Source organism: Chionomys nivalis, chromosome 2 (genome assembly GCF_950005125.1).
Source record: "Chionomys nivalis chromosome 2, mChiNiv1.1, whole genome shotgun sequence".
NCBI lineage: Eukaryota > Metazoa > Chordata > Mammalia > Rodentia > Cricetidae > Chionomys > Chionomys nivalis.
Genome location: NC_080087.1, coordinates 132,311,179 through 132,338,886, shown reverse-complemented (window position 1 = coordinate 132,338,886; position 27,708 = coordinate 132,311,179). Strand labels below are relative to the sequence as shown.

At 44.5% G+C, this 27,708-nt stretch overlaps 1 protein-coding gene across 3 annotated transcripts in view; it reads right to left on the bottom strand.

Moving 5' to 3' along the window:
* Window positions 1-27,708, bottom strand: part of Klf7 (KLF transcription factor 7) — an 87,755-nt gene that overhangs the window by 22,225 nt on the left and 37,822 nt on the right. Inside the window, exon 2 of one of the 3 annotated variants that reach the window (XM_057762040.1) lies at window positions 25,119-25,749. In XM_057762040.1, coding sequence (XP_057618023.1) covers window positions 25,119-25,749 — 631 coding nt within the window. The remainder of the gene's footprint in view (window positions 1-25,118; window positions 25,750-27,708) is intronic. The other 2 variants (XM_057762041.1, XM_057762042.1) reach the window with 2 other exon arrangements.

The window sequence follows — 27,708 nt, the reverse complement described above, 5'->3', positions numbered from 1 at the left end:
ACATTTGGAATCTTAGCACTTCTATAGTGAGGTGGGAGGCCAAGACAGGAGACTCATCTAGAAGTTTGAGTGCCAGCTAACCTGAAATACACAGCACAGCTGCTGAAACGAGGCCAACTGCCTGAACAAGGTGGATAGTGGGCCCGAGAGATGGTGATTAAAAACATGAGTTGCTCTTCCAGAGGCCCAGGCTCAATTTCCAGCATCCCCCTGGCGGCTCACACCTATCTGTAACTCTAGTTCAGGGGATCTGATACCTTCATGCAGATTTATAGGTAGGCAAAATATCAATGCACATAGAATAAAAATAAATTTTAAAAAATAAAACAAATAAACAAAAACAAAACCCAAGGTGGATGGTGAAAAGCAACTTCCTCCTTGTCCTCCACGTGTTCTGGCCCATGTGCTCACCTGCTCTGGTGAGAGCAGGTGTGTGAGTGTGACTGGCCGACTACATTGCCCCACTTCGATGGAAGGTGTTACTTTGGTCTGTGATGGGGGTAGCAAAAAGGATCTGGCACGTGAGAGGCCAGACAGGACGGTGTGAACAGAGGCCCCTGTCATGTACACAGAAGTGAATGTGTTTGAAATGTTGGGTCAGTCATGAAATCAAGGTGGCAACCTAGATGCTGAAATGACTTATTTGCTGCAAGCTAAGAAGCCTTTTCTATGTGGAACACGTGACGTCGTCCCATGTGTTTGGAGACACACCGCACCAGGCTTCCCATAAGCCAAAGAATGCTGAAGAAAGTTGCAGTCAAGTTTCATATTTAATGGAAAATCTATGAAGTGTTCTAACCTGTACTAGTGGGGCCAGGCGAAGCACAGCCAGTGAATATCATCCCTCAAGACAACAAGGCCAAATCGCACAACGATTAAGATAGGTCCATTGTTATTTCATCACTGTGAACTCATTTACACATTTAGGCTTGGGCAGCAATTCAAGGTCATTCTTGGCTATATAGCAAGGTCAAGGCCAATAGTCTCAAAGAACGGCCCCCCTCCCCCGAGAAAAGGAGAGGGGGACCAAATAAAACCCCAACAGCACCCATATCTGGCACTCTCTGTCCTCAAATTATGAAACAGGAAATCATGACCACTTGAACTTAAGATAGCTTAACTACTACCATTTCTTTAAAGCACCAAGCTACTTGCAAAAGTATTTTTTCCTGTTTTCTTTGTACTTGGTTTGAGTTTACTTTTAAAAATGATATTTATCAGCTGTTTTAGAGACTAATCTAGCGAAAGCTTGATGTCCCTGGAAAATCTAACATATTTTGCTGATGACTGGTTCAAATAACAGTTAAAGACCAGGAATATGTCAAATTTGAAGAAGAAAGTTACTGAAGCATTCATATTTTCCTTTTAACATACAAATTCAGTACCATGTGAACGAACTGAAATTAATGCATAAGATAATTCTTCCATTTGCTACTAAAATAATTCTTCCCTAAGTCAAGTTTCTACCATTCATGCTGATATTTAGGTAGGAATTTTATTGTTAAAAAATATGCTTTATTTAAATTCACCTTTGGCCAATCCTTGGGATTCACTTTCAAATATAGAAATAGTTATAAAGGACTAAAGAGCAGGCATTCACTACAACAAAAACTGTAAAGCATAAAGAGTCTTGAAGACATTCATTAGGAAGCCTTTCTGACAAGGCCTGGACCCCCTGAAGAGCCAATCCATTCAAAGGCTGGCAGCCCCAGAGTGTAGTGGCAAGTCTATTCTTACTGACTGGAATTTGATAGTAAAAAACAGAACAACTGGGGAACATTGAAGTCTGGACAAGGGCTGGCCTACATGACTTTTGGGAAGCTGAGGACAATGAGGGGTGGCTGGGACTTGGGAATCACAGAATGTGGAGAGGATGGGACGCTCAGGACAGCGAGAGTCCAATATTAGAACAAGCCAGAGCTGAGATGTGTGACTCCTACCAAACGACACATCCACTGCACGACATCTAACGCGCCGTTGGGCATGCTGCACTTTCTTTAGTTCTAACTACAAACTGAAGAATACAGGCCGAATTACTATTAGGATGAGACGTGAGCTTCCTATGATACACGTTATAACTATGAACAGAGATGATATGTATTTTAAAAAAATAGGACAGGATTATCCAAACCCACATCAGGGCTGTTTTTTGAAGCTATAAAATGACTGGAAGGAGTATGTTTTGATTAAGATCATGATGATATTTTGTTATTCCATGATTATACAACTCTGATGCTAGAGATGCAGCCTAAACACATCAATTTTCACAGGATAATTTGCTCTAAGACTTAATGGGTCAAAAAAATGCAAGTCTATCAAACCCCCAAAAAGCTCAAATTAGAGACTTTACACAGAGATAACGGAGGCAGATACCCCCTCTGGATGAGCTACCTTTCAACAGAATATGTGTGGATCCAGTTCCTTTAGCGATAAATGTCAAACAAGTAAAGGGTTAAGTCATCAATAACCTACTAAAACCTCTTTCTAAATAATCAAACGTTCTTTTCAGAAGTTGAATCTCTCCATTGTCTAAATCAATCCAACCATCTATTCTACCTTAGTATAAAAGTCTAAGAAAAAGAAAAACCTACATTTCCTATTTTTTGACAAATGACAACCTAGGGCAAGACACTGTCCCCACTACCGAGGGAGTTAAGAGAAGGTGTCCAAGAAACTGTGTGGTCTGCTCTTCTACGTCACCGGATATTTACCATGTCTACGACATGGCATCTGCATCCTCTCAAAATGCCTAGAACTTCACTTACTGGAGTGTCATTGGCTTCCACTGATAAGATGTCTGTCTTCCACATGTCACCCCTACTAAAGTATTTTACCTCCCCCCAAATTTTAGCCTTCTCTACATCTTCAGTATGACCACCTGTCTTCTAGCTCCTGTAGATCGTTATCTTCTTATGGCACAATATTGTGCCCTGATTTTCCCCACCCACATCAGACACAAAGTGTTCTTTAAACTGGGACATTTTACACTGGCAATTCAATAAATATTAAGTGCAGAGTGTGTGACCAGGCACTGGGATCTTACTGGCACTGGACTGCCTACCAGATCCACAGACCTTTAAGATGCATTATCATAAAGATAATGAACCCTTCCTTCATCTCTGTCCATAGTAAACATATCAGGTTTAATTCGTTGCTATGCCCTGCTCTGTGACATACTGGGTTCCACCAGCATTAGTTCTAATATGCATCCACCAATTACATGGCTAGAGAGGAAAGTGAGTAGGAAAGAATGGTTCCATTGGAGAAATTCCAGGGGGAAAGCATCAGGCATGCACACAAATGATGCAGGGTCCAGTGTGTGTGTGTGAGTGAGTGTGTGTGCGCATGCATGCACACATGCACTATCATGTAGAGAGGAAAATCCTTATAACTCATGAGGATCATTAAAACAGAAGCCACCGAAGGAGAACAGAGATGGTAAAATTTGAAGGATGCCAGGTGCAAGGGCATTCCAAAGAGAAGGGACATACAAGGGACATATGCAAAGGTCCAGAGACAAGCAGCAGCAGTGGTCTATCATAGTGGAGGTGAAGGGTGAACACATGAGGAGCAATACTAGCAGCGGACAGACAGACGGTAAAAGCCAGAACAAGGGACTTGATTTCAAATGGATGGTCTTGAGGCCAGAGGCCCAGTTTGTGACTCTTGTATGTTCAGAACCTGACACAACATATGACCTTCATACTTCCAGAAGCCTGTACTCTGAGAAGTTGTCACTAGCACGGATAGGCATGCTCTCTCCACTTGTCTCTCCGTCTCCCTCTCCCTCCCTCCTTCCGTGTGAGACTTATCATATGAGAAATTTGTTTTACAAGGCCCTGAACTACAAAACCAATGGTCCCTTTAAGGGCAACAGCAATCCACCTCAATGTTCCCAAGACCTGGAAGACTGGTAGAGAACTTGCGTTAACCTGATGCGAACACACACACACACACACACACCTTTCTTCAAGCACTGTTCTGTCCACCAGCATTTGTCCTCTGTCTCATGCTTCCTCATGGGAGCATCAGGAAGAAAACACAGTGATAAAGTCATCTATAGAATCTACATTGTCACACACTCAACCTCCTTTTCCCCTCGAATCGACAAACACCAGACACCCACATATGCAGAAGCACCCCCACACAATCTGTCAGACTACAGAGTCCTAACCCCAAACAGGCTGCATTTTATCAGTGCTAGACCCACAGCTATATTATTTTCTCTTTATTCTTCTCCTGAAAAATGAAGGCACCCTGGGAAGAAATTGCCAATGCAATCTGACTTTGCATTCTAGAGGGAGAAGAGGTACAAGAAATGTTAGCGTGTGGCCAACCTGACCCCGTGTGCTCACTCTCTCAAGCTGGGGGCTTGGTATTCACTTCATCCTCTTCCAACAACAGAGCTATATTTCCATGGCATGCAAAATGCACACGGAAACTCCCATCGGGAGCTTAACTTTCACATACCAACTAGAATGCACTAGGACTTTCCCCGGACCATGTGGCACACTGGGAATTTCACAAGCCAAGCATTTTATATTAGGATATCTGCATTATAGGCTGAAAGCGTGCAGCACCAACTGCCAGTGACTGCCTCCGTTGACGCACTTCTCCCATGCAGTAGAGCCCCTGACTTTTGGCTAAGCTAATGAGCACCAAGAATAAAGATTATATCTGACCAGGAATGTGGTATATACCCTATCACCTCAGTATTTCAGAGGCGTGGGGGCTACAAGCTCAGGGAAGACTGGGCTATACAGCAAGACCCTACTTCAAAAGGTCTCAAAAGGCAATGGCAGATGGATAGATAGGTGGATGGATGGACGGACGGGCAGACAGATGATCTTTGCAGTTGCTTGCTGACATGTGACTAAGCCCTGGCTCATGAGATATGAGTCCAAGTGACAAACGCACTTGTAAAGGCTGGGACAGCCCCACTCCTTCCCACTTTGAAAAGAGCTGTGTGAAAACTGGGTCCCTGGAAAGCAGACCTGCTGGGAGCTACCTTAAATAGCAGGGACAAGCAATTCTTTAAAACGTGAGCCCTGAGGACGGGAACACAGGACAATGATGAGTCTAGGTGTTGACTGGCTGCTTAGAACAGAGCTAAGAGCCCAGGTTTCTCATAAAAGAGAAAATCTTACATGTAATCTTCAACTAGCTTGAATCTTGGACACAAAAGCTATGTTTAGGACCCAATGAATTCACATGATAACAGAAACGAGCAGAAGAAAGTGACACATGTCCAGACCGGTGTTTCTCTCAGTAGAGATGCGCCTCCATATTCCAGCTTTTCAACAGATGACGTGGCAATGGTTAGGAAACCGAAGGGTTTGAACCAAACAACATAAGCTCAAGGCTGCATTGATAAACAGACCCCAGAGTCTAAACCCTGCTAAACTATGGCGCGCAACTCACCACGTCACATCTCATTCAGTGAAATGTGCGCCCCTTTTCTATTAAATACAGAGTCAAATGTCTGTATTTGCCTAATAGATCTGTGTATCTACCTGAAGTGGGGCCGGGGGAGAAAGAATGAAAGAGAATGTTGGTGGGAGGGACAAAATGTACGCCCAGGCAAGCTTGACAAGAAATGTATCTCTGAAGAAAGACAATGGATGATCACTGAGTTAAGACCACGGCCTGATTCCACCTCTTTTTTTATCGGCTGGACATGTTTGGCACTTCATGGTGGGATGGGCCATGCTAATACTTATCAAGTATATTTTAGATACTGTATCCCTGAAGTCCCTGAGCTGCTTTATGAATATTCTGCTCTTTAATTCTTTGAAGAGACCAGGATAGTCCTCTCTGTTTTTCTAGATGAGAAACGAAGCTATGTGCCAATCCACCTAAAGTACGAGAGGAAGACTCTGCAATTTTACCTTAATTTACTTAACATACATAATCTCTATCTTACCACCTCTTTGAACAATTACAATAGAAAAAAATCATGCTTACATTCCTTTGGAAATAAGTTCTCATAAAACAAATGTCTCAATGAGGGGCTGGCGAGATGGCTCAGCGGTTAAGAGCTTTGCCTGCTCTTCCAAAGGTCCTGAGTTCAATTCCCAGCAACCACATGGTGGCTCACAACCATCTGTAATGAGATCTGGTGCCCTCTTCTGGCCTACAGGCATATATGCAGACAGAATATTGTATACTTAATAAATAAATATTTTTTAAAAAAAACAAATGCTTCAATGGGAAAGACTGTCAGCGCTATTTTGAAGCACCTACATTGTAGTACTTTTAACATATGAAGAAACAAAGGAATGTAACCTGCAAAGACTAGAAACCTCCTCCAGGGGCCAAGGCCTCATGGCTGGTGCACAGAATGACACTACTGGCTACAGTACAGCAGTGCAGGAAGGCGGGCTATTTTTCCTAGACAAGAAGGCACATCAGCTGTATCAGCATTTTCTCTTTAAACTCCTTTCACTTTCTGCACATCTTTGTTGCCTGAAACAGTTCTAGGTAAACCCAAACTGGAAAGCCACAAGGCCGACTGCAAAGCAAGCCTTCGTTCGTCACCCATGTCCAATGGTGCAATGGCCGGCAGCCTTGCCAGAAACAAGTTCCCACAAGTTCGCCACAGGGCCTGATGCTCTCTCTTTCCCCAGTCACATCCTCCCCCATACCTGGTCCATCAAAGAGAGGAGCTGGAACGTGTGCTGCTGGGACACGCAGTGTCTTCCCAGGTGGAAACTTTTCATCCTTAAAACAGAAGCGAAACAACCCAAAATAGCTCCAGGAAGTCCCTAAAACTGACCAGATTCATTAGGCCCCTCCCACCCAGTAATAAATAATAAACATTGCTGAGGGTCACTCTCAGACAAGACAAGCAACAAAGATGACTGAGAGCAGACCAGCTCTCTGGAAGAAGCAGAAACCAGCTGAGCTGCCTGGAGGAGGTTCAGATTAACTGGGCCACCTGGAGAGGATATTCTTCAATGTGTTGAGCTGCCTGCAAGCTATACAGTGTGCACCAGGTTCCTGGCTTTTGGGAGCTGCCACCTATGCAGGGGATGCATTTTGGTCATGCAGCTGTCTTTGAGTCCTTTCTGTTCCAGTAAGTAACCTCAAGAAAACTCACTGGTTACCAAGTTGGTGGACTCCTCCTCCATGGTGAGTAGACCTGTTTATTGCATCTCCCCAGGAAAAGTTTTGCCATACAATCGGGAGCTATTCAGTGTGACTGGAGAACAGGCAGGGGTCAGACGGCACAGGCTTATAGACTGGTACCATCCAGTCAGACAGCCTCCAGCATTGCAAATCCTGAGTACTTCTAACGTGAGTGATCTGAGTGGAGCTACGTCCTAAGTGAGCAATACACAGTCTGTGAAATGGGGAAGAAAGCAGTAATGAAGGGGCTACAAAATAATGCAATAATTGCTTATATTAATTACTTTTGAAGTTGTATTTTGGATATTGAACAAATAAAACAGTATTAGAATTAATCAATTGGGCCGATTGGCTGCTTTTGAACTGGAAGTGGTAGAAAAAAACTGTAATGACATATATGACGCTCCTGTTGAAAAGCACTCCGATGGCCACATTTCACATCGTGGATTTCACTCTACAAACTCTGTGCAGAGTGGACGGGCATTCAAGCATTATATTGCTAATCGTTCTGGTTTATCAAGTGTCCTGAGGCTGCAGTAGCCAGCATGCACGAAGTCCTCCTTCAAGCGGCATGCATCGCAGACGCCCTGGGGATGGTGGGATTAAAGCACACACTGCTCCAGGGTGCTTTCTTTCTCAAGAGCTCAGAACAACTACTTCAGATTGTGCTAAGCCAAGAAACACTCTGGAATGCTGCTGGAAATGAGGATGGTAATTGATGTTAAGTCCAGGGAAGAGGACGAGAGTGCAGCAAATGGGCCCCAGTGGGCTGAGGGGGCGGGCTCTTCGCTACTGGGACCCTTTCTTGGCTTCCTCCCTAGGAAATTGTAGCACGACAGTGCAGGCGAGCAAGCTTCACGATGATACTCAGCTTCAAGGGCAGTTCACCTCAGTGACCATTTACTAAATGCAGACACCTAAGCTCCTGAACTCGAAAAATCTGCCTTCCCTAAAAATCCAGTGAAATAAAACATGTAAAGAAACACTGGTCTCCCCAGTTTGCTCAGAACATTTCAGAAACTCAACGTTTTCCCTCTACTCCAGCCAATACTGAGTCCCCAGAGAGGCAACTGGGCGTCAATGGAACTAGTTCTCAGGGCTCAGGTGGAGAAAGCACAGGAACTCTCACGAAGAAAAGCGGGGCAGACATTTCAGTGTTAACTGTGCAGAGAACTGGACACCAGCCTGCGGCAGCCGTGACATCGGAGGCCCACTCCTTCCAGGGCAAGCATTATCATGAATAATTAAAGCCAAGCTCTGCTTATCAAAATAAATGAACAAAGGAGTATCTGAGAGAGCAGTCCCTACCCCCACCTTTCAGAGGCTGTTTCAGGAGGCCATTTTCTCAGCCTCGTCTCCTCTTCCCTCTTGGAGCATCTTCAGAGCTCTCCTTGTCAATCTGGATAAATTAGCCAGCTTCCCCTCCATATGGATTTCCAGCCGTAAATCACAAATATGGCTGTAAAATTATATAGCACAGGCCCAGTATAATAATAAACACATTTATATTTTATAACTGCTGCTTTCTACACATTCGGACTGCCTCATTGCCCGGGCCAAAGTGGCTCCCAAGTACTCCCCGCTGGCCCCCATATACAGCAGCCTCTCTTCATGGACAGTCCCTACCCCCACTTGTCACATAGAAGCTATCTGCCAAATGCCAGCCGAATCTCTGTGATGTGGCATCAGGCAGGGAGCTCCATGGGTTCCCAACTCTCCTTGCAGCAGCAGGTACTCACACAAGAATAATCAGGTGACTTTTCAAACCATGTCAATATGGGCCCTTGATCCACAGACCTCAAAATTTCAGTGGTCTAAACCACATCTGAAAGGACTCGTCTGTGGACAATGTAGTTGTGTACACAAAGACTTAACGCCTCAATAGAGCAAAGGCTTTTCAGTTAATTTTAAGTATTGCCTTATTCATCCCATAACAGATCAAAGAAGAATAAAAAAGGTGTAAAAGCGAGTCTGTGGTAACTGATCCAATAAGCTTTGTGCCCAGGGCCCTGCTAGGCCACGCAACGACAGTCGTGGGAAGAGTGCATGTAGGCTTTCCTTGGCTGAAAAGGAGTCTTTCCAGTTCTTGGCTTTGATCATTAAACATTCTGGTTTTGGTAGAAGGAGGGGCACCAAGGAAAACCACAGAAAACCCTGTGGCAGCAGGACTGGGAAGAGAGGACATGAAGGCAGGTTAGAACTACTCTAAATGCTCAACAGCAAATGGCAAACACGCTAAAGTCTATTATCAAATGGAGATGGGGGTAGGGCGAGCCAATTACAATGGCTTCTTAAGTTTATTTCCTCAGCTGGAAGGAGAAAATGAAAGGGAGAAAGGGATTTGAAAACACAGCAATTCATGAGAATAGAGGACCACACAAAGGAAAACCCACAGGCAAACAGACCTCAGAAGAGCGAGCCCTGAGGGGTAAGGTGTGCTATTCCCTTGCCTTCTAGGAATTTGTCTGCTGGTGTTAGTGTCTTTGTTTCCTTCAGATCTCTAGAAGACAATGTAAGTGCCCATCTCTTTGTGGTCCCCATACATCCTGCAGACAGACTGGCAGAGAATAGCATTCTTCTTCACCGTGTGCTCCCTCTGAATACAGAGGAGAGATCACAGCACTTCCTGGCCCAAGATCGTGCTCTGGCTCATTAGTGGACACACAGTTCCTGCATCTCCACAGCTTCCGATTCTGAAGATGTTTAGCTTGTCCCTTAATGATTCTCAAAAAACTGGGGTGGGTGGGGTGGGTGGGGTGGGAAGGGGCCAAACAGAATTATTCATAATCTCTTATTTTTCATACAAGCAAAGTGATTCTTTCAAACACTGCTAGGAAGACTATGAAATAAGTAAAATCAGAATGAAACACTGGTATAAGATCCATTCATACACAGAGTAATTTCCTACTGTATCTTCATCTGACTTCCCAGTCTTGTAACCAAAGGTGGCGGCTACTAAGGGGCCAGGCAGAATTTTCTGTTTACACTTCCGGCCACCAATTCTCTGCTATTAGGTATCATTTTAAGAATTTATGCTTTAAATTTGTTTGCATCTATCAAACTAACTTGCAATGGGAATATCCACCTAAGACTCCCTTTTTATCCCCATGGATAGAATACATAAGACATTCCATTCTCTCAGCGATTCCGAATTTGCCATCCGACTGGATGAGGTGATACTTCCTATGACCATTGTCTTGCGTGTGAGTTAAGCAGAACAGAAACTAGTTAGTAATTTATGTTTCCTCTGTGTTGACAGAGTTCCCCAAAGAAACAACAGGCCTTGAAGGGGAACTAGGGTGACAAGTTCTGTGACAGTTACCAGATCACAGTTAGCAATCTTCTGTTGTGCGTTTTGTCTGTAAAATGGGTATGAGAATGACTTACGCCTAGGAAGGTGAGATTTATTAAAAGTGTGAACACCAGAGTGTGCTTTGTAAGCTATAACTATTGATACAAGGGATGTTATAGCATACTTGGGTAATGGAATGATGTAGAAATAGCCTTGGCACCCAGATTGCCTCCTCACCCTCAAAGCCAGCCCAAGTCACAATAGTTCAGCTTCTCCTTTCTTTGTCACATCTGCTCGGGGAACCGGTTAAATAACCATTGCATCTATAGGTCATCAAGATAAATATTACTGACTCCCTACAGGGCCTAAAACTAGGTCCAATAACAACTGTGATCCAAAACATGACACTTACTAGGACCCCATGAGGCCAGCTCACTAATGGCAATCTTTCCAAGTGGCAATGGAGAAGCTAATCCGTGTGAAAGCCACAGATGTCACGGACTCAGTCACATCCACACGTATCAGAGCAATACTGTCAGCAGTATTGTGTCCAGTAAGACCAGGGCCTCACAATTACAACAGCACATTGTCCACTGTATCTGGGGAGAGCGTGGCTGACAATCTTATTCTCTATGCATGTGAATACAGCTAAGAGGGCAATGCATAATTCACGTCTCACAAAATGCACATATAAAATACTTTGTGCATTGGGCTGCACCACTTAAATCGTTACCTGAAACGGCACGATTGTCTCTCTACAAACTCCAAACACTTGCAGGCTATTCCTTAAGGAATATTGCAGACCTCCACAGTGAGTGACAGAAAACGAAATGAAGCATCAATCAAATACAATGCAAAGTTTCCTCGAAAAAGTAACATTTTGGGCTGGAAATTCATCTCTCTTATTTCTGTATTATAAGAGTTCATCTTTTTGATAGCAGGGAAATGGGTATCATAAATCCCTGTGGACACACCACATGAGCAGACAGGTATAGAAAGACAACAACACATGGTAATGCAGAGCTGGCCGGCTAGGCCAACTGCCAGCAACCCGGAAGCTTGTCTAATTCCAATTTTTGCTTCGGCAAAATGTCAAATTATTACAGGTCAGGAGCCATCAGCAAAAGCTGTATGGATGATGTTCACGAATGTTAATCTAGAAAGGAAAGCATCTAGCAGGTAGGGTGATTTCCTTCACTTCCTAAGGGGGAATCAGCATAGGTTCTAAACCTCAACAGAAATAATACCGTATGAAATGCATCTATTTGGTCCATATCGCCAAAGACCATTAAACAGAAGGGAAGGCCTGGATGATGATCTTAAGTGAATAGGAAATATTTTTCAAGTTGTGTATAGTGACTCAGGGAGCAGATGACGAGGCTGTAACAGGCAACCATCTCTCCACCTCAGCTGTGAGGCTGCTCTGTGCACCACGGGAAATTTAGCAGACTCTCAGCCTCCATTCACCAGATGCTAGCTTTACCAGCCTCCACCCCCATCAAGACAGGAGATGAAATGTATCCTCAGACCTTGCCAGATGTCCCCGAGGGCCGACTCTCCCCCACTCTCAGCTGGGAACCACCATATTTAGCAACTGATGATCTCACATTTGTGGGAAACAGCTGGACTCAAAGATCTGTTTGCACTTGTAGGGGGCTGTTCAGCCAGGCAGAGTCCTCAGTTTCCCCTTAAACTGCTGACTTTCATATTCCTGCTAAACCTCGTTAGCCTCAGGGCTTAAGAGTGAGGGAATGTGTGTCTGAGCAGGTCACTGCCCTGGTGAGAAGGTGGCCATGTAAGAGTAAACACATGGTGTCCAGCTCAAAAGCTGAAGGGGAAGAAGAGCTGATTCTACTCCCAAGCAGAGATCTGTCCCCTTCCCAGGCTGCCCCCCCAACCTGTTTCAGATCCCCACCAAGGCACTCTACAGCTAGCACTGATCCTGGCTGGGAAGCAGTGATCAGATTCCTCTGTCCAGAGGTCCCAACTGCAGGCATTAGCTCTGTGAAGCACGAGAATTAGCAAGTCTGTCTTTAGGACTGCAGAGAATAGCGATGTTGAAGCGCTATGTGGTATTCCTCCTTCCTTCAGAGCCCGAAGTATACTTGATTGAATACACGTGTTTTTAGAAATGGGGATACCCAAAGACAATAAATCTGTTCTCTTGGAGAGTACAAAGGGAACTCAGAAGTGTGCACCTGTCACTGGAACTAACCACCAATCACCCAAGACTTCAAAGACTCCCCCTCTGAGCTCCCCTGGTCAGAAATACAGTGAGGCCACATTATCATATCCAAGTAACGGACAAAGACAAATAGGGCCAGGCACGACAAATCCTCAGGACTCCTTGGGACTTTTTAATTTACATACTACTTAAGTCAACTAGGGACAATCAATATACACTTAAAAAATGTTATTCTGGCAATTTGCTACCAACAATGATTAAACCTTCCAATTAACAACACGCTCCTCATTGGAATATACAACTTGACACACGATGAATGTTCCGACTTCTGGTGGTGCCACAAGAGCAAATGGCTGCACTGCAACGTACAACACGTAGGAGTGACTAAGAACTGGTCCTCTGAGTGCAGACAATGGAAATACAACCGCACCGGCTTGGTGGTACCCTCTAAAGGTGAGAGTTGTCTCTTGCTCACTGAACACAACTAATGGCCAGCTGGTTCGCTACTGTGGGACACGCCACAGTCTCTCCATCCAACTCGCACGATGTAAGTCCATCCACTGTTTTTAAAGCCCTGCTAAACAGACCTGATTTTGCGGGGCCTGATCTGAACGTACAGTAGAAGGGCCTGCCTGTGCAGTAGGGTCTTCCTCTTTTAAAAGGGCATGGTGATCTCCTTAGGATGGGAAGCCGGCAGCAGCCATGGGTGCCAAGTTTGCTTACTATTTCTTTGTACGGTCACACCGCATGCACCGAGTTTTCTTCCCAGAGGAGAGCTGCCTCTTCAAGGGGCCCCAGTTTACATAGACTTTCCCAACCACCGAAAGGGAAATGTCCTTGGAGCAGGACTTCACATCTGAAGAATCCTCCTCTCTTCCAGGGAGAATTTCCATAATGTAAACTGGAAACTTCGACCTGAGCAGGAGTTGACAACTGTAATGACACGTTTTTACTTTTTTTTTCACCTCAAATCTCTTTTAAGAATCCAAGGATTGGTTTCAGTATTTCGCTTTGTATTTGGTCATTTGCCACAAGTGATCAAGTTGTGCAAAAACATGCACTGTGATTCCCTGCGGCTGCAACAATGTACTGTCCTTAAGCACTGGACATGCGCTGTGCACATCAGAAGAACAGAACCCACAATGCCGAGTCAGCAGGGTCCAGAAGCCTTCCCCTACCACTCTGTAGGGAACAAAACCACTGGGAGAAATCCTATTGTGTTTTGGTTCACTTTGTTTGTACTTCGTGTACCGTGTATCAAGGAGAGGCTTACAAAAGAATTCAGCCCGTTTAAGAGAGAAAGTGGTATTACACCGGACCCATAAGCTGCTGCTTTGTTAGTGACAGCAATTTTAACCTTTGTGCAGATTCTGCTGGTGCCTCTATCAGATGCCAGTGTGTAACGGTCTGCCAGGTTGTTGTTTCTTTATAAGACCCAAATTATCATTTATATGTGATTGGTCTTTAAATGCCGTATTTCTTTTAAACTATACTCATAAGGCATCCAGAGAAAGGAAAGACTTCAAGAGCCTAATGTGTTTTTCAGAGCTAAAGGGTTTAGTGGAGAAAGCAGGCCGAGGGGACGCAGGTGCCAGACATTGTGTAGAATTGGCACTTATGCTCCATTAATTGCCAGCATATCTTCCTCTCCCCTTTCCTCCCCTCCCCCATTAAATCCCTCTGGAAAACAGCAGAGCAGCAGGCCCAGACTGGTACCCAGCAGCAACACCAGGAGCAGAAGTAGCCAATTACCCTCCAGAACACAGAGGGGGAGGGGGAATGATGCAGTTACCTAGCAACGAGAAGGAGCAGAAACAGCTGTGTAGCAGGCCCAGGCTGGTACCCAGGCAGAAACAGGATAGCCAATTAGCACACTGTATTTAATGCTGATGTGGTTTCCTAGTAACAAGCTGTACAAGTCTGTCTGTTGAATTCTCTCCCCCACCCCACATTTTCCTCAATCATGCACAGTATTACTATTTGCCCTAATTACTGTTTCTCCTCTGCTTCAAGCAACCATTATTTTGTCCCCAGAGAAATTGGAAGAACTCAGAAAAAAAAATCTTCTGTAATGACAGTATTTAGTTTCAAATTCAGTTTAGCTGTAAGCCTTGAAACACTAAACAACAACAAAGAAGGAAGAAAAAGAAAAGCCGCAACACTCCCTCTGCCTAAACGTCTAAGGAGCCTACGAAACCTCTTCTACATGCAAGCGTTAGCATGTGAGAGAAGCAGAAGTATTTCTAATACATTCTATCATTTGCCGTGCTCTGCATCTTCAAATAGGTGGGATCTTCTGGGTACTCGAATTTATTCATATTGATTTTCTGATGCTCCCCTGAACACTGGGAACATACGTCTTATTACCTGTATCAGAAAAGGGAGATGTATCTTTTGTTGCTCTTTCTAAAATACCAATACCAGTTTCAACAGGCTCATGAGCAATTGAGAATTCAATATCAGCAATCATTATTTCCATGCTACAAGTTAAATGCAAGCAAAAGATGCTGTGTGTCCCACTGTAGGAGGCTTCCATCTTCATGTTATCAGTTCATAAGTAAGCAAAGGATGCTGTGTGTCCCATCAGTTCAAAATCAAGCAGTGAATCCCACTAAGGTGACATCAAACTCCATGAACACGCAAAATGAAGATAGGAAACATTTAAATATGACTTTCCTACAGTTATTCTAAAATATATTTCCTGCTACACTTGATGTTGCCATTCAGTGGAATCTATACGAGAGTGAGCCTTTCCTTATAGCCTATTCCTTAGCAAACCTTGGACAGTTCCACTCTTCTCAGGGCACCCACTAGAATCCTAGATCGTCCTCTTCTGACAATGGCTTACATATAAGAACATATCCTCTTCCTTCAGACCGCCCTGATGTGGAGGCGAGGGATCCAGAGGAAGACATCATCAGGCTCAGCAACCTAACTAGGCAAGAGAGTTGGAAGAGAGCATCCACCTTCTTGATGCAACAAAAAGACCGATAGCTTTGTTATCTTTAGTTCATCCAATAAAATGGGTGAAACTGTTTTGTCTCAATATACTTGGGAATTTTTGAAACAGAACTTCCTGAAAGCAGCATGCACACCTTCCTGATTTTCATATATTTAGTGTTCATCATAGTGATAAAATGAGGCTATATTCTGAAGGCCAAAACAACAAAAGAAACCTAAGTATATGCTATGATACTGAATGATGGTTTAAAACATAAAGAGGTCCAAATTATAAATGCATTTTATTTTGAAAACATCAACAAAAGAATGTACTTGAGGGCAGATACAATTTTGGAGGACAGAGAAAGCTACAAGGGCAAAGAGAAGATGGCCTATCAAAGAGGCTTGGCTCAGACAAAGCTGTATCTGAGCTTCCTAAGGAACTGGCAGTGGGATATTCCTTGACCTTCCTTTCCCTGAAGATGCATGTGGTTCAGCTCTGGGTCAATCCCTGGCCAGCTTCTTTGCGTGCTGGTAAGGCAATCGAAACACAGAACAAATCATGGTAAAGTTCTTGTTGCTATACATATTCCTAAATAATTCAGGGGGTTTGCGCACCACTGCATAAGCCCCAAAGGTCACAGCACCGCTGAGAACAGGAGCACTGTAAGAATGGAGAATAACGCCTTCTTGGCTGGTCAAACACCAAGCATGCTAAAACATTGCTACCTTTTGCTGACTTTAATGGTCATGTCTCCACTGACATTAGTGTGGTGACTCTCATGTCAATATATTATTTGTACATAACGCTGGAGAGAAGCTAGTCTTAGGAAGACAGAGAACCAGAGATGAAGAAGCAGGGATGGAGTAATTTCTAAAACCTCCATCGTGTCTATCAACTTGTTTAAAGACCCTGAAAATTCTACAATCTCACATAATTGAGAATTTTTTAATTAAAAGAAGAAATCATCCCATTGTCCTCAGCTACATGTAAGACACCAATCAACCTTATTCACTACTAGAGAATCCTAATTTAAGGAAGGCTACAGAAGCAACCGGAGAAGGGGATCAGGTACTGGGAAGGGGGCGAAGAAGAAGGAATTGGGATTTAGGCCCTCAGTATGCTCCATCAGGGTAGGATCAGGAACTGCCTGGATGGGAAGGGCCAGACTTTCTCCCGATATGTGCCCAAGCAATTCCACTTGCTCCTCAGAACTACCACATGTGAAAAGCTGGTTTCTTAGTGATGCACTGTCAAGGTTTCACCTGCAACTTCACTAGATTCAAATTAACAAACAGAATGAAACAAACCTGACCCAGACAGATACTGCAGGTTTCCCACAGACGTGGAACTGAGATGTAAGTATAAACAGACACGTGACATGAAGCCGCAGAAGGAGAGGGTGGGGGAAAGATCTAACGAAGGCATGGGTGAAGATCCAGGGTGAATGGAAGAAGGAAGAAGCCACTCATGCAGACTGGACACACTCTTTCAGAGATGGGGCAGGAAGACCTTCTAGCAGAGCAATAAAATCCTGAGTCATTTCATGCTTCTTCCTTTTTGGTTCTTTTATTTTAACATACTTATTTACTGTGTGAACACCAATTATCCATTAAAAGGACTTCTGGAATAGGCGTCCCACAAAGCCTATATTTTATTACTATACTATAATGATAAAATTAATGTGCTTATTGTAGATATGCTGAGTTTAAACCATTCTACCCAACATGTGTTTAGATAAATTTACCTTCATAAATGTTTAGAGCATTCGTATTACTAGATTATCATGTAGTGAAGACTAGATTTCTCTGAATCATAAAATTCTCCCATCAATTGTCTCCACCACCTCATTTTGCGCATCTTCTTTTCAAGCTCCCAAGCTAAATCCAGAGTAGTGAACTCTCCCTACTTCGTGAACTGAATGATTAACCCTTATTTAATTTCCATGCCCTAATAGAGGCCTAATGGGTTTTTGCCTCAACACATGGATAAACGGCATTAGCAGCCATGTGTCTTAGCATCTTAAAGGCCCCTTTAATGTCTTTAAATTGTCCCCATTTCAGTTGCTATTGTATAAATTCAAAGAAGCCCTATCCAAGGCACTGTGGAAGTTGAAAGTGGGCCAATAGGCCCCCTGCAGTTTGGTGCTGAGGTATTTAATTTCATCCTGCTGATATGCCTGACCTTGAATTAGGTCTTTTATTTATATAAATTAGTGTATTATCCCATTCCTGTCATTTAAAAACATGAACAGCATCACTAAACGCCCATCCAAAAAGGGAAAAGCGACTTCTTAACAGGGGAATCTTCCATGCTGCCTCCCCCTACTGATAAAGGCCCTTGTTCTCATTCTGATAAAAGCCCATTCTCTTGTGAGATTTCTCAGAATGCCCTCCCCTGCTCTAATGGTCATTCAGTGGCACAGTGGATCTCACCTGTGAGTAATGCGGCACTTAATTTTGGTTGTCCACTTCACTTCACGGGATTTAGGGTTGTCTTAGGGTAGCATGTCTGTGAGGGTATTTCCTAGATGTTCAGCAGGTGGAAAGATCCACTCTAACTACGGGCAACACCACTCCTTGACCTGGAGTGCCAGACTGAATAAAAAGAGGAAGAACGAGAACACAAATCCATCCTCTCCGTTTCTTCCCTGCAGTCACAATGGGATCAGCTCTCTTCCCTGCTTTCTGCCGTCTTCCAGACATGACGGACCGCACCCCGAAACTATGAGCCGAAATATATTCTTCCCTCCCTACACTGTCAGGTGTCTTGCCACAGCAACAATGACAGTCAGCAATGTCAGCACTTAGTGGCATTTGAGGGATAGCTGAAGAACAAATAAGGGAAGCAAGATAACCTGTTACAAAAGATGAAAACCCACAAGGTGGGAAGGAAAGCTGGGTCTAACTGTAAGGCTGTCAGTGAGGGGACTGAAGAGCCTGGGCTAAGCCTGCCTCACCTCTGATCTCAGTTTCCCCTGTGTGTGATACTGTTTGCCCTTCTTCTTTTACTGGGAGAGTGGTTAATATCTGCTGTTCTAACACATGAAATGGAATATCTGCAAGCAATTCTCTCCTTAATCCTAAGGCTGAAGGTGGTAACAACCATAGTAATAGTAGCTAGCTTTGCCATTTCCTTGTTCTGAGTCCCAGGTGCCTAAAGAGAAGAATATTTAAAGTGCCCCTAACTTGTAACTATTTACTTAAAGAAGTTTTCATTGTCTATCTATATTTAAACTATGTTTTTCATTTCATAATAGATTATGAGCTTGGAGGTGGTGGTGCACACCTTTAGTCCCAGCACTTGGGAGGCAGAGACAGGCAGATCTCTGTGAGTTCAATGCCAGCCTGGTCTACAGAGCGAGTTCCAGGACAGCCAGAGCTGTTACACAGAGAAGCCCTATCTTGAAAAACTAAACAACACAACAACAAAAAATAGATTATAAAAAAAAAATTTACTTCCCTCTGTCATTAGTTTGAACATGGCAGTTAAAATCTCACACCGAAGCACTGTTTCTCGATTCAAACCCTAGTCTAGTCACCTGTGAGATGGGTGATGTTGTGTGAAATCCATCTGACCTCTCTGAGCCACTTCCTCCTATATAAGACAAGACAGCACTCGCGCCGTTTAGCATGAGAACTGGGGGGTCAGGTTCGTAAGTGATGGAAATGACGCCTGGCATGCGGCAGCACTTTTCAAGAGTCTGCTGAGCAAGTAAACTAAACAAGTTACACGCAAACCTTAGAGAACTTTCACCGTGTACATTTTATAACCACTTCTGTTTACCTTCCAAACACCCACACTTGTCCCTTTGTTTGAAATACTTTTATTCACCTTCTCATTTGAAAATAAATGATATCACCTCTTGATTCCACCTGAAACTGTCCCAAAGCAGACTTCACACTTGTGTTCACACTAGCTGGGAAGCATCCTGCCACACTCCTCCATGTAAAACCTATGTCCTCCTGCTCAAGGCCTTCGACACCCCACCCCAAAGAAAGGGTTCTCCAAGAAGCACCCAGGAGGGCAGGCTCCTTCTCCCTCTGGGGTGACCCTGAGGCCCAGATTGAATGGCTGCCTTCTGTCCTGCCTTTGTCTACACAGTTCACTCTTACTATCGCGAGTATGGACATGCTTCTCTTTGGGTCGCTGAACAAGAAAGGCCTCCTGTGAACACAGCCCCGCTGCCACCTCAGTCGTCCTTCTGAGCAGAGATCAAGAAGATGAACTTTGTCTCTGTGCAGAAAGATGGTCACACCTTAAGAAGCTGTGGGCTGATGAAAATGAGCATAATTGAGATTTTCTTAAACACTGGAAGAGAAGGTTCCCCTGGTAACGAAAGTAAGGATAATTCAACTACACGAAGGCCGATGGATGAGAAAACTATGGTCAAAGCACGTCAATGAATGGGAAAGACTTTACACAGATAAGAAGGGGGTGGGGCAGGTGTGTGCAATGGCATGGCTGCTGAACACGTGAATGGTGCACATGTCAACGTGTGCACACACCTCCCTTCACTCAGATCCTCTTCCTCAATGCTCCCATCATCGGGTTTCCTGTCTCACCTTCTTACCCCTCCACACTTGATGCCCAATCCCTAACTTCTTCTTTAGAAAACAGTATTTGAGCCGGGCGGTGGTGGTGCACACCTTTAATCCCAGCATTCGGGAGGCAGAGGCAGAGGCAGAGGCAGAGGGATCTCTGTAAGTTCGAGGCCAGCCTGATCTACAAGAGCTAGTGCCAGGACAGGAACCAAAAGCTACGGAGAAACCCTGTCTCGAAAAACCAAAAAAAAAAAAAAAGAAAACAGTATTTGGACCCAACTTACCAACTGAACATCTGTTACGAAGAAGAGGAAGAGGAGGAAGAGGAGGAGGAGGAGGAGGAGGAGGGGGAGAAGAAGAAGAAGAAGAAGAAGAAGAAGAAGAAGAAGAAGAAGAAGAAGAAGAAGAAGAAGAAGAAGAAGAAGAAGAAGAAGAAGAAGAAGAAAAGGAAAAAACCAAAAACCATCTCATTGCTTGATAGCCTCTGGGTCAGAAAGTTTGCAGGATTCAGCATCTTCAAAAACATTCACAGAAGAAAGAAAAACAAAATGCATATCTTTTCCAGCCTAGGAAATCCCATCTGTATAAAGACTAAATGAATAACACTCTGAAATTCCCCAATGTGAACAAATTCACGTCACCAACAATGTATTGTCTTTATGTGGAGAAGACACAGGCTCACACATTTTATCTTATTTCATCTCATTTTGCAACTGTGTCTCCTTTGCAACATATTACTATAGAAAAGAGATAAGTTAAATATATATAACTCTAGAGAACAAAACGCCAGTCTCTCTCCTTTCTCTGGGATCCTTTCCTTATGGTCCTTCTTTTTCTGTCCCCAAACACCAGAAACATGAGAAATATTCCCACTGACTTGGAGTGAATCTTCTACTTGAATAGCTTGCCCGGATCTATCCAGAGTCATCTCATCATTTGGTTCTGCCCATTGCACTCTTCCCATCAGAAGCAGAACCTTCCACCCCAGTTCCCCCTGCCAGGTACCTTTGCCCTTAGGCTTGCACCGCCCATCTCCTATACGGAGGCACTTAGTCTGATTTTACCCTTCGTGCTTTTCTCATTATTCTTAGTTCATCCACACCACATAAATTATCACCTTCATTTTCAGTTCCCCATGTGCCCCATTCACACCAATTCCAAATAAATACTTCTGATTCCCATCCATTTAATCCAAATTAATTCATATCCCTTCCCCCATCCTCCATTCCTCTCCCCACTTCCCCTTCACATTGATTTCTCCTTCTTACAGCAACTGCTCCTCTTCTCCTATCCATGTTCTTCTTCCAGGACAGCTTCCCTTGATATCTGAGGAAAGCCATTTCCCTAGGATAGAATTTGCAAGACCAGTTTAACCCTGCACCCTGGTGTCCAACAGCATCATCCCTCCCCACCCACAAATCAGCCATGGTAGCCATTTGACTGTATGCTGAGCATCCTTCCAAAAAGCTTAGGTGCAGAAGTATCCCAGACTTTGTACTTTCTGATCTTATACAAACACGCCTGTAATGAGAAGTGTGCTATACTCATAGCAGTCATCAGAGAGCTTCCTCTGGCAACAGACGGAAGCGGGTGCAGAGACCCACAGCCAGACATTATATATGTAAAGAGTCTAAAGAGGAGGTCATGGTGTCCCTCCCCTCGGAGCTCAGAGGACACTGAAAAAGAAGGGAAGAAAGACTGTAGGAGTCAGAGGGGATGGGGGACATCAGGAGATCACGGGCTCAAAGGGGCTCACAGAGACTGAAGTGGCAAGCACAGGGCCTACATGGGTCTGCGCCATGTCCTCTGCATATATGTTATGACTGTTAGCTTGGTGTTTTTGTGGAACTCATAACAGTGGGAGCCAGTATGTCTCTGACTCTTTTGCCTGCTCTTGGGACTCTTTTCCTCCTATTGGGTTGCCTTGTTGAGCCTCAATGTGAGTCCATTTGCCTTGTCTTATTGTGCCTTGTTTTGTTGTATCTGGTTGTTGTCTCCTGGAGGCTGCTCTTTTCTGAAGAGAAATGTAGGGGAGCCATGGATCTGGGAGAAAAGAGGTGGGGGGTCGGAAAGAGTGGAGGGATGGGAATCTTTGATCAGGATATATGAGAAAAGAATCTATTTTCAATAAATAAATAGATGATAGATAGATCATAGATGATAGATGACAGATAGATAGATGACAGATGATAGATAGATGATAGATAGATAGATAGATAGATAGATAGATAGATAGATAGATAGATAGACAGACAGACAGATACCACATGTTATCTATAATCCCAGAGCTGGAGAAGTGGAGACAGGAGGACCCTGAGTATTCACTGGCCACTCAGTCTAGCCAATCAATGAGCTTCATGTTCATTAAGTCTCCCTTTCTCAAAAACTAAGAGGGAAAAGGGATTGAGGGAGGCACTGAACGCTGACTTCTGGCCTCCACAGGCATATGTGTACACATACCCACAACCCCCAGAAACACATAGACATACACACCAAAAGAGAGTGTGGGAGTTTGGAACACTGTGGTTAAGGACACTCAGCCCTTCTTTAGCACTGCCTAACTGACCCATGTGTAGTTTTCACACAGCTGTTCCACTAATTTATCATTACCCAATGAATCATCACAACCATAATAATAACAAAACAGCTCCACTACTATTGTTAATGAGCTACGACTATCTGCCAAGCAAACAGCTCATTCAGTCTTGGAAACCATAATGTGGACGTACTTATCCTTCTTCATAGACAAGGAGATGGAGGCCCAGAAAAGATAATGTATACAGGTCATAAGTCTAGGTATTAGAAGAGGCAGAGCACAAACCCCAATGGACTTGACTATACCACCCTGCTCAACTGCTATTCAACACTGCCTTTCTCAGTACATTTCTGTGCTCAGCGATCTTGGCACTTCCGTCCACTACAAAGCAAGTGGCTGCAGGCGCTATGCATAACAAACTCCACCTTGGTACTCACTCTGAATACCTATTTTCAAAGAACAAATCCCCAAATCATGCATCAGTTATCATGGTGACCCTTCGGACACCCCTGCTGGGATCACACGGTGGGAAGAGGAACACACTCTAGACACTCCACACCACTCCCGAAATCTCTGTTCCTCAGAGCTGCCCAGCTTCTAGCCAAGAGGTAACCTGGTTAGTTCCAAACGTTCAGGAAGGTAGCTATCTGTAATCACGCATTTCACAACTCAGCATATCACAACATTATCGCTTTATTTTGCTTTCTTTGGTTTCCTTGGGGAACAGAAGGAGTGAGTTTTGCTCTACAGCCTGAGGGTATTGTAAGGTCTTGTCATTATTTTCTTCCCTGACTCAAAGAAGATAAAAATTAAAATGATTTCAAATAGTATCAAGAGAGGGAAAGGGCTGAGGTGGTGGCACATGCCTTTACTCCCAACACTCGTGAGGCAGAGGCAGGCGGATCTCTGTGAGTTCAAGGCCAGCCTGGTCTATAAGAGCCAGTTCCAGGACAGCTAGGGCTGTTACACAGAGAAACCCTGTCTTGAAAAAACAAAAAAGAAAAAGAAAAAAAGAGGGGGAGGGAAGGGGAAAGGACTGACAACAGAAAGCAGCATTGACTTTAGTGTTTGCAGCTGGAGAAGTTGAACTCAGATCCTGATAGAATCTGAAGCTGGGCCATGGATTCAGAGGCTGTGTTAGGAAGACCACTCCACAAACCTAGCAAGAGTCACACAATGCTTTCTGCTCAGTCCTGTGGGTGTTTGCCTAAGTCAGGACCCAGGAAGCAACGCTAGGCCTCTCCATGGCATGAAGACACCACTGAGGTTCAAACTGGTGGCTTCTCTTCACACAGAGTGCATTTTCCTTCAGGAACACTGTTGATGGTCATACAAAGACATCATGGAACCCAAACCTCAGGTCTGAGAGAGACCCTCAGAGCCACATTGTTGCCGGGTTGCTTGGTTGTGTTTTTAGACAGAATCTTACTGTGTAACCCTGACTAGGCTGGTTCTCACTTACATAGACCAGACTAGCCTAGAACTCATAGAGATCCACTTGTTTCTACCTCCTGAGTGCTGGGATTGAAGGCCAGCACTGGCCCTAGGCTCTTCTCTTACCTCACAGGCTATACCCTGCTTTCCCCTAAGAACGTTCTTATCTCTTACACCTTTGGGGATGCTCCCTAAGCAGTGCACAAAAGCCATACACGTGATGCACTGGTGGCGACCCACTCACAAACCACCCGCTCCAGGAATTTCTCCTCGAGGCACTTAGGCTGATCAAGAAGAGACGTGACCCCAAGCTCCAGTCCCCAAACTGAAAACACAGACAGTCTCAAGGAAAATGGCGACCTCTCTCTTTCCTGTGTGAACCACCCACTTCCAAATGATCCCATTGCCCCCAAGAGCAGCACGGAAATCCTGAGTGAAATATCCCGTCCTCTCCCCGCCACCCTTCCTGCACACACAGCCGTGTAATCACTTTTTCTCGGTAACAAGCTCGTTAAAAAGCAATTCTGCCACCTCTTCATAAAGCACGCGCCAGAGAACAATGCAAAAGAGGAGATGCCAATTAATTACAGGATGATCACATCTAATGAACTCTGAAACCCTCCTGCTGTTGGTGACTTTGATAAAAAAATCAGGGATGCTGGGGGGAGAGTGACTAGGGACGTCCTGGCTACCAGGTACAGCCGTGGATGTTCTGAAATGTACCTCTTCAGCTTCCGTGTGGATCATACTCAGAACCATACTCAGAGATGCTAGTGTGGGGTACTGGGAATGTCACACCAGGGTTCCCTTCCTTCAACCCTTGGTTCTCTCTGGGATTAGCCTTGCCTCTGAAACCAGCCCCCTCTGCCAGGCAGTGAAAATCCCATGTCCTGTGCTGGAAGAACTTAAGACCCTAGAGTCAGAGGTGAGGCATTTCACTTCCCTAGCCAGCTCTCCAGCCTGTGAGCAGGAAGGCAACCTCTTATAAGAGAAGCCCATGTCACCACAAGGGGAATGTGCAAAAGAGGAAGAAATGACCTGCGGCCAACTTGTACCACTACCTGTGTGAGTCCTCTGGTGGGCCTTTAAGTGGGAGCTTTTTGTATAAACTTTCCGGCATCCGTTAAACTGACAGCGGTGGACCCTCTTCTTGTTTTCAGGGCATGTGTCAGCCCCTACCCCTCCCTGTTCACTGTCGCTCTGTCCACTCTTAACTGCGCCAGCTGGTGCCACGGCTGCGGCCGCCGCCACCCCTCCCACCTTCACTGAGCTGAGGGAAGCCTTCTTGGCCACCAGTTTCAACGTCACTGTGCCATCCACGGCTGAGAGAGTCTGTGAGGTTTTGACCAGATGGCGGCTGAGCTCAGGGGATGAGGGGGGCGTTAATGAGGTCACTGCGTTGAGCTGGGCCTGGTTGACGGCTGTGTAGCTGTCTAGGGAAGAGCTCGTTGGCTGGAGACTGAGGCAGGTCTCAGAGAGCAGCTTGTCCCGAGAGAGTAGAATGTCCACCGCAGAGCTCTTCTCGCAGATGGCGGCTTCCACTGGGAGCAGCAAGGGGTCTAAGCGCCGGAAGCTTTCCTCAATGCACGGGGGAGGAGAGGCATGGAGGAAGCAGTCCAAATCCTCACCAAAGGTCTCCGAGATCCGTCGGGGTTCCGTCTGGAGGTAGCGTTCCAACTCAAGGCATGTCTGTTGAAGAAGGAAGAAGAGAAGTAACCATCAGAGGCAAAGGACACCTGGAGGCAAACGGGAACTGCAGTGAAGGCTTTCATGGCCAATGTGAAAAGGCTCTTGCCTATGAGTCTGATGCCTTTGTATGTACTCTTTGAGTCCTTCTGCGGAGCGCAGCAAGGCCACATGGATGACTTCAACTACTGTAGGAGATGGAAAACTGGATCTCCAGAGACTGTCTCCCACCTGTGAAATCCACAGAACCTGAACACCAACATGGTCTACTTCGTCTCTATCAATTTAGCAGCTAAGATGGTCGAAGCACCACTAGGATTTGCCGTGGAAGTAAGATGCAAATAGAAGCAAAGATTGTTCATGGTCCCAATCCAATGTTCAAGACAGATTCGAACAAGTTACAAAGCTAAGTCAACTTTACAAGCTGTGTTCTACACATATTTAATCAAAGAGGCAACTTCTGGAGCCATCAGCCAGAGCCAGCCCTGACTTGAGTCTGGATTCTATGACCACAGGGAATGGATATCATTCTACAGAATGCCTATTATAAAATCTTGACAATATTATAAAATAAGACAAAACCTCTATCGTCCTTAGTACATTGTAACAAATGCAATTACTCTCCACCGTGTAGGAAGATGCATGAATCTCATTACTACTGCTTGGTACCTCTGACTGTACAGCAAAAATAAGTTCAAAGACAACAGTTAGGACCTATAAAAGGCACCAGGTTTGGTGGTGAATAATTTTAATCCCAGTAATCAGGAGTCAGAGACACAAATCTCTGAGTCCCTGAGTCCGGCTTGGCTTAGGCAGTGAGTGAAATACCTATGGAAGATAGAAGATTATAAATCATAAAACTTTCATAAAAATCATAAAAAAATAGCTTTTGCAAGTCCTTGAAAGATGGTAGGAGCCCTTTCATGGCAAAATAAGTTCGCCTTCCAAAGTTCTCCTCAATTTCATCATTCCAGACTCTTCCATAAATGATCTTGCTGACTTGCACACTCACCCCACCTCCACTCTTTCTTCTAACGCTAACGGCAATTCCAAATGTGACTGTTCCAGATTTACTGCCTCCACAGTGCTTCTATTCAACCAGCGTCTGGCTCAAGGGATTTATCTTGTTCAGAACATATTCTGATGACATACATAGACACATTGTGTCTGTTAGGATTTTATTTTGGCAACATTTAAACCAACTGGTGTTTGGTCAGACCAGGTAAATCTTTGTATTTCTGAATGAGAACCACATTCATGACTAAAAGTCAGCTTTGTGCTTCCCAGCTGGTGTCTAATGCCATGAACTAATGGATGGTTCCCATACTCATTCAACATTCACAGTACAAGCATTCACACAAACAACTATCATGCTTAAAGTAGATGCGGTCATACATGTGATGTAGGGGCAGCATAAACAGTGACGCGCTAAGAGTGGCGTGAATTCACAAAGGGAGGTGACTGCAAGTGTTTCTAAGGTGCTGAGAGGTGAGTGGGGAAGGGACTCTCCCTTCTAATGTGGAGAGCTCATCACGGAAGGTTTACTAAGTTCTGATATTTTACTGTCAACCACACAGCTAAATGGCTCAGTTCTTTCAGGTACTTTATATTAGAAACAAATAACCAATACTGCTACCTTCTCAGATCTAGAATTTGTATTTACCTTGCTGGACCGCCTAAACATTTTCCCCTCTCTTTCTCCACCTAATTGCTATGGATTGTTACCTTCTTTCCACTGCCGATGCCCTCACTCTAATGGATTCACTTCTGTGTTATAAAACCTTAATCTTAAAACTACTAAGTTCCTTCTCCCCCGCCAAGGACAGCGCTGGGCACCCAACTACCCTTGCTTTGGTCATTCTGTCTCCTCCACTTTTCAAAAGCCAGCTGCCCAAGTAACTCTCCCACCCAACATCTAGCGAAGTTTAAAAACCCAAACAAACACACACACACACACACACA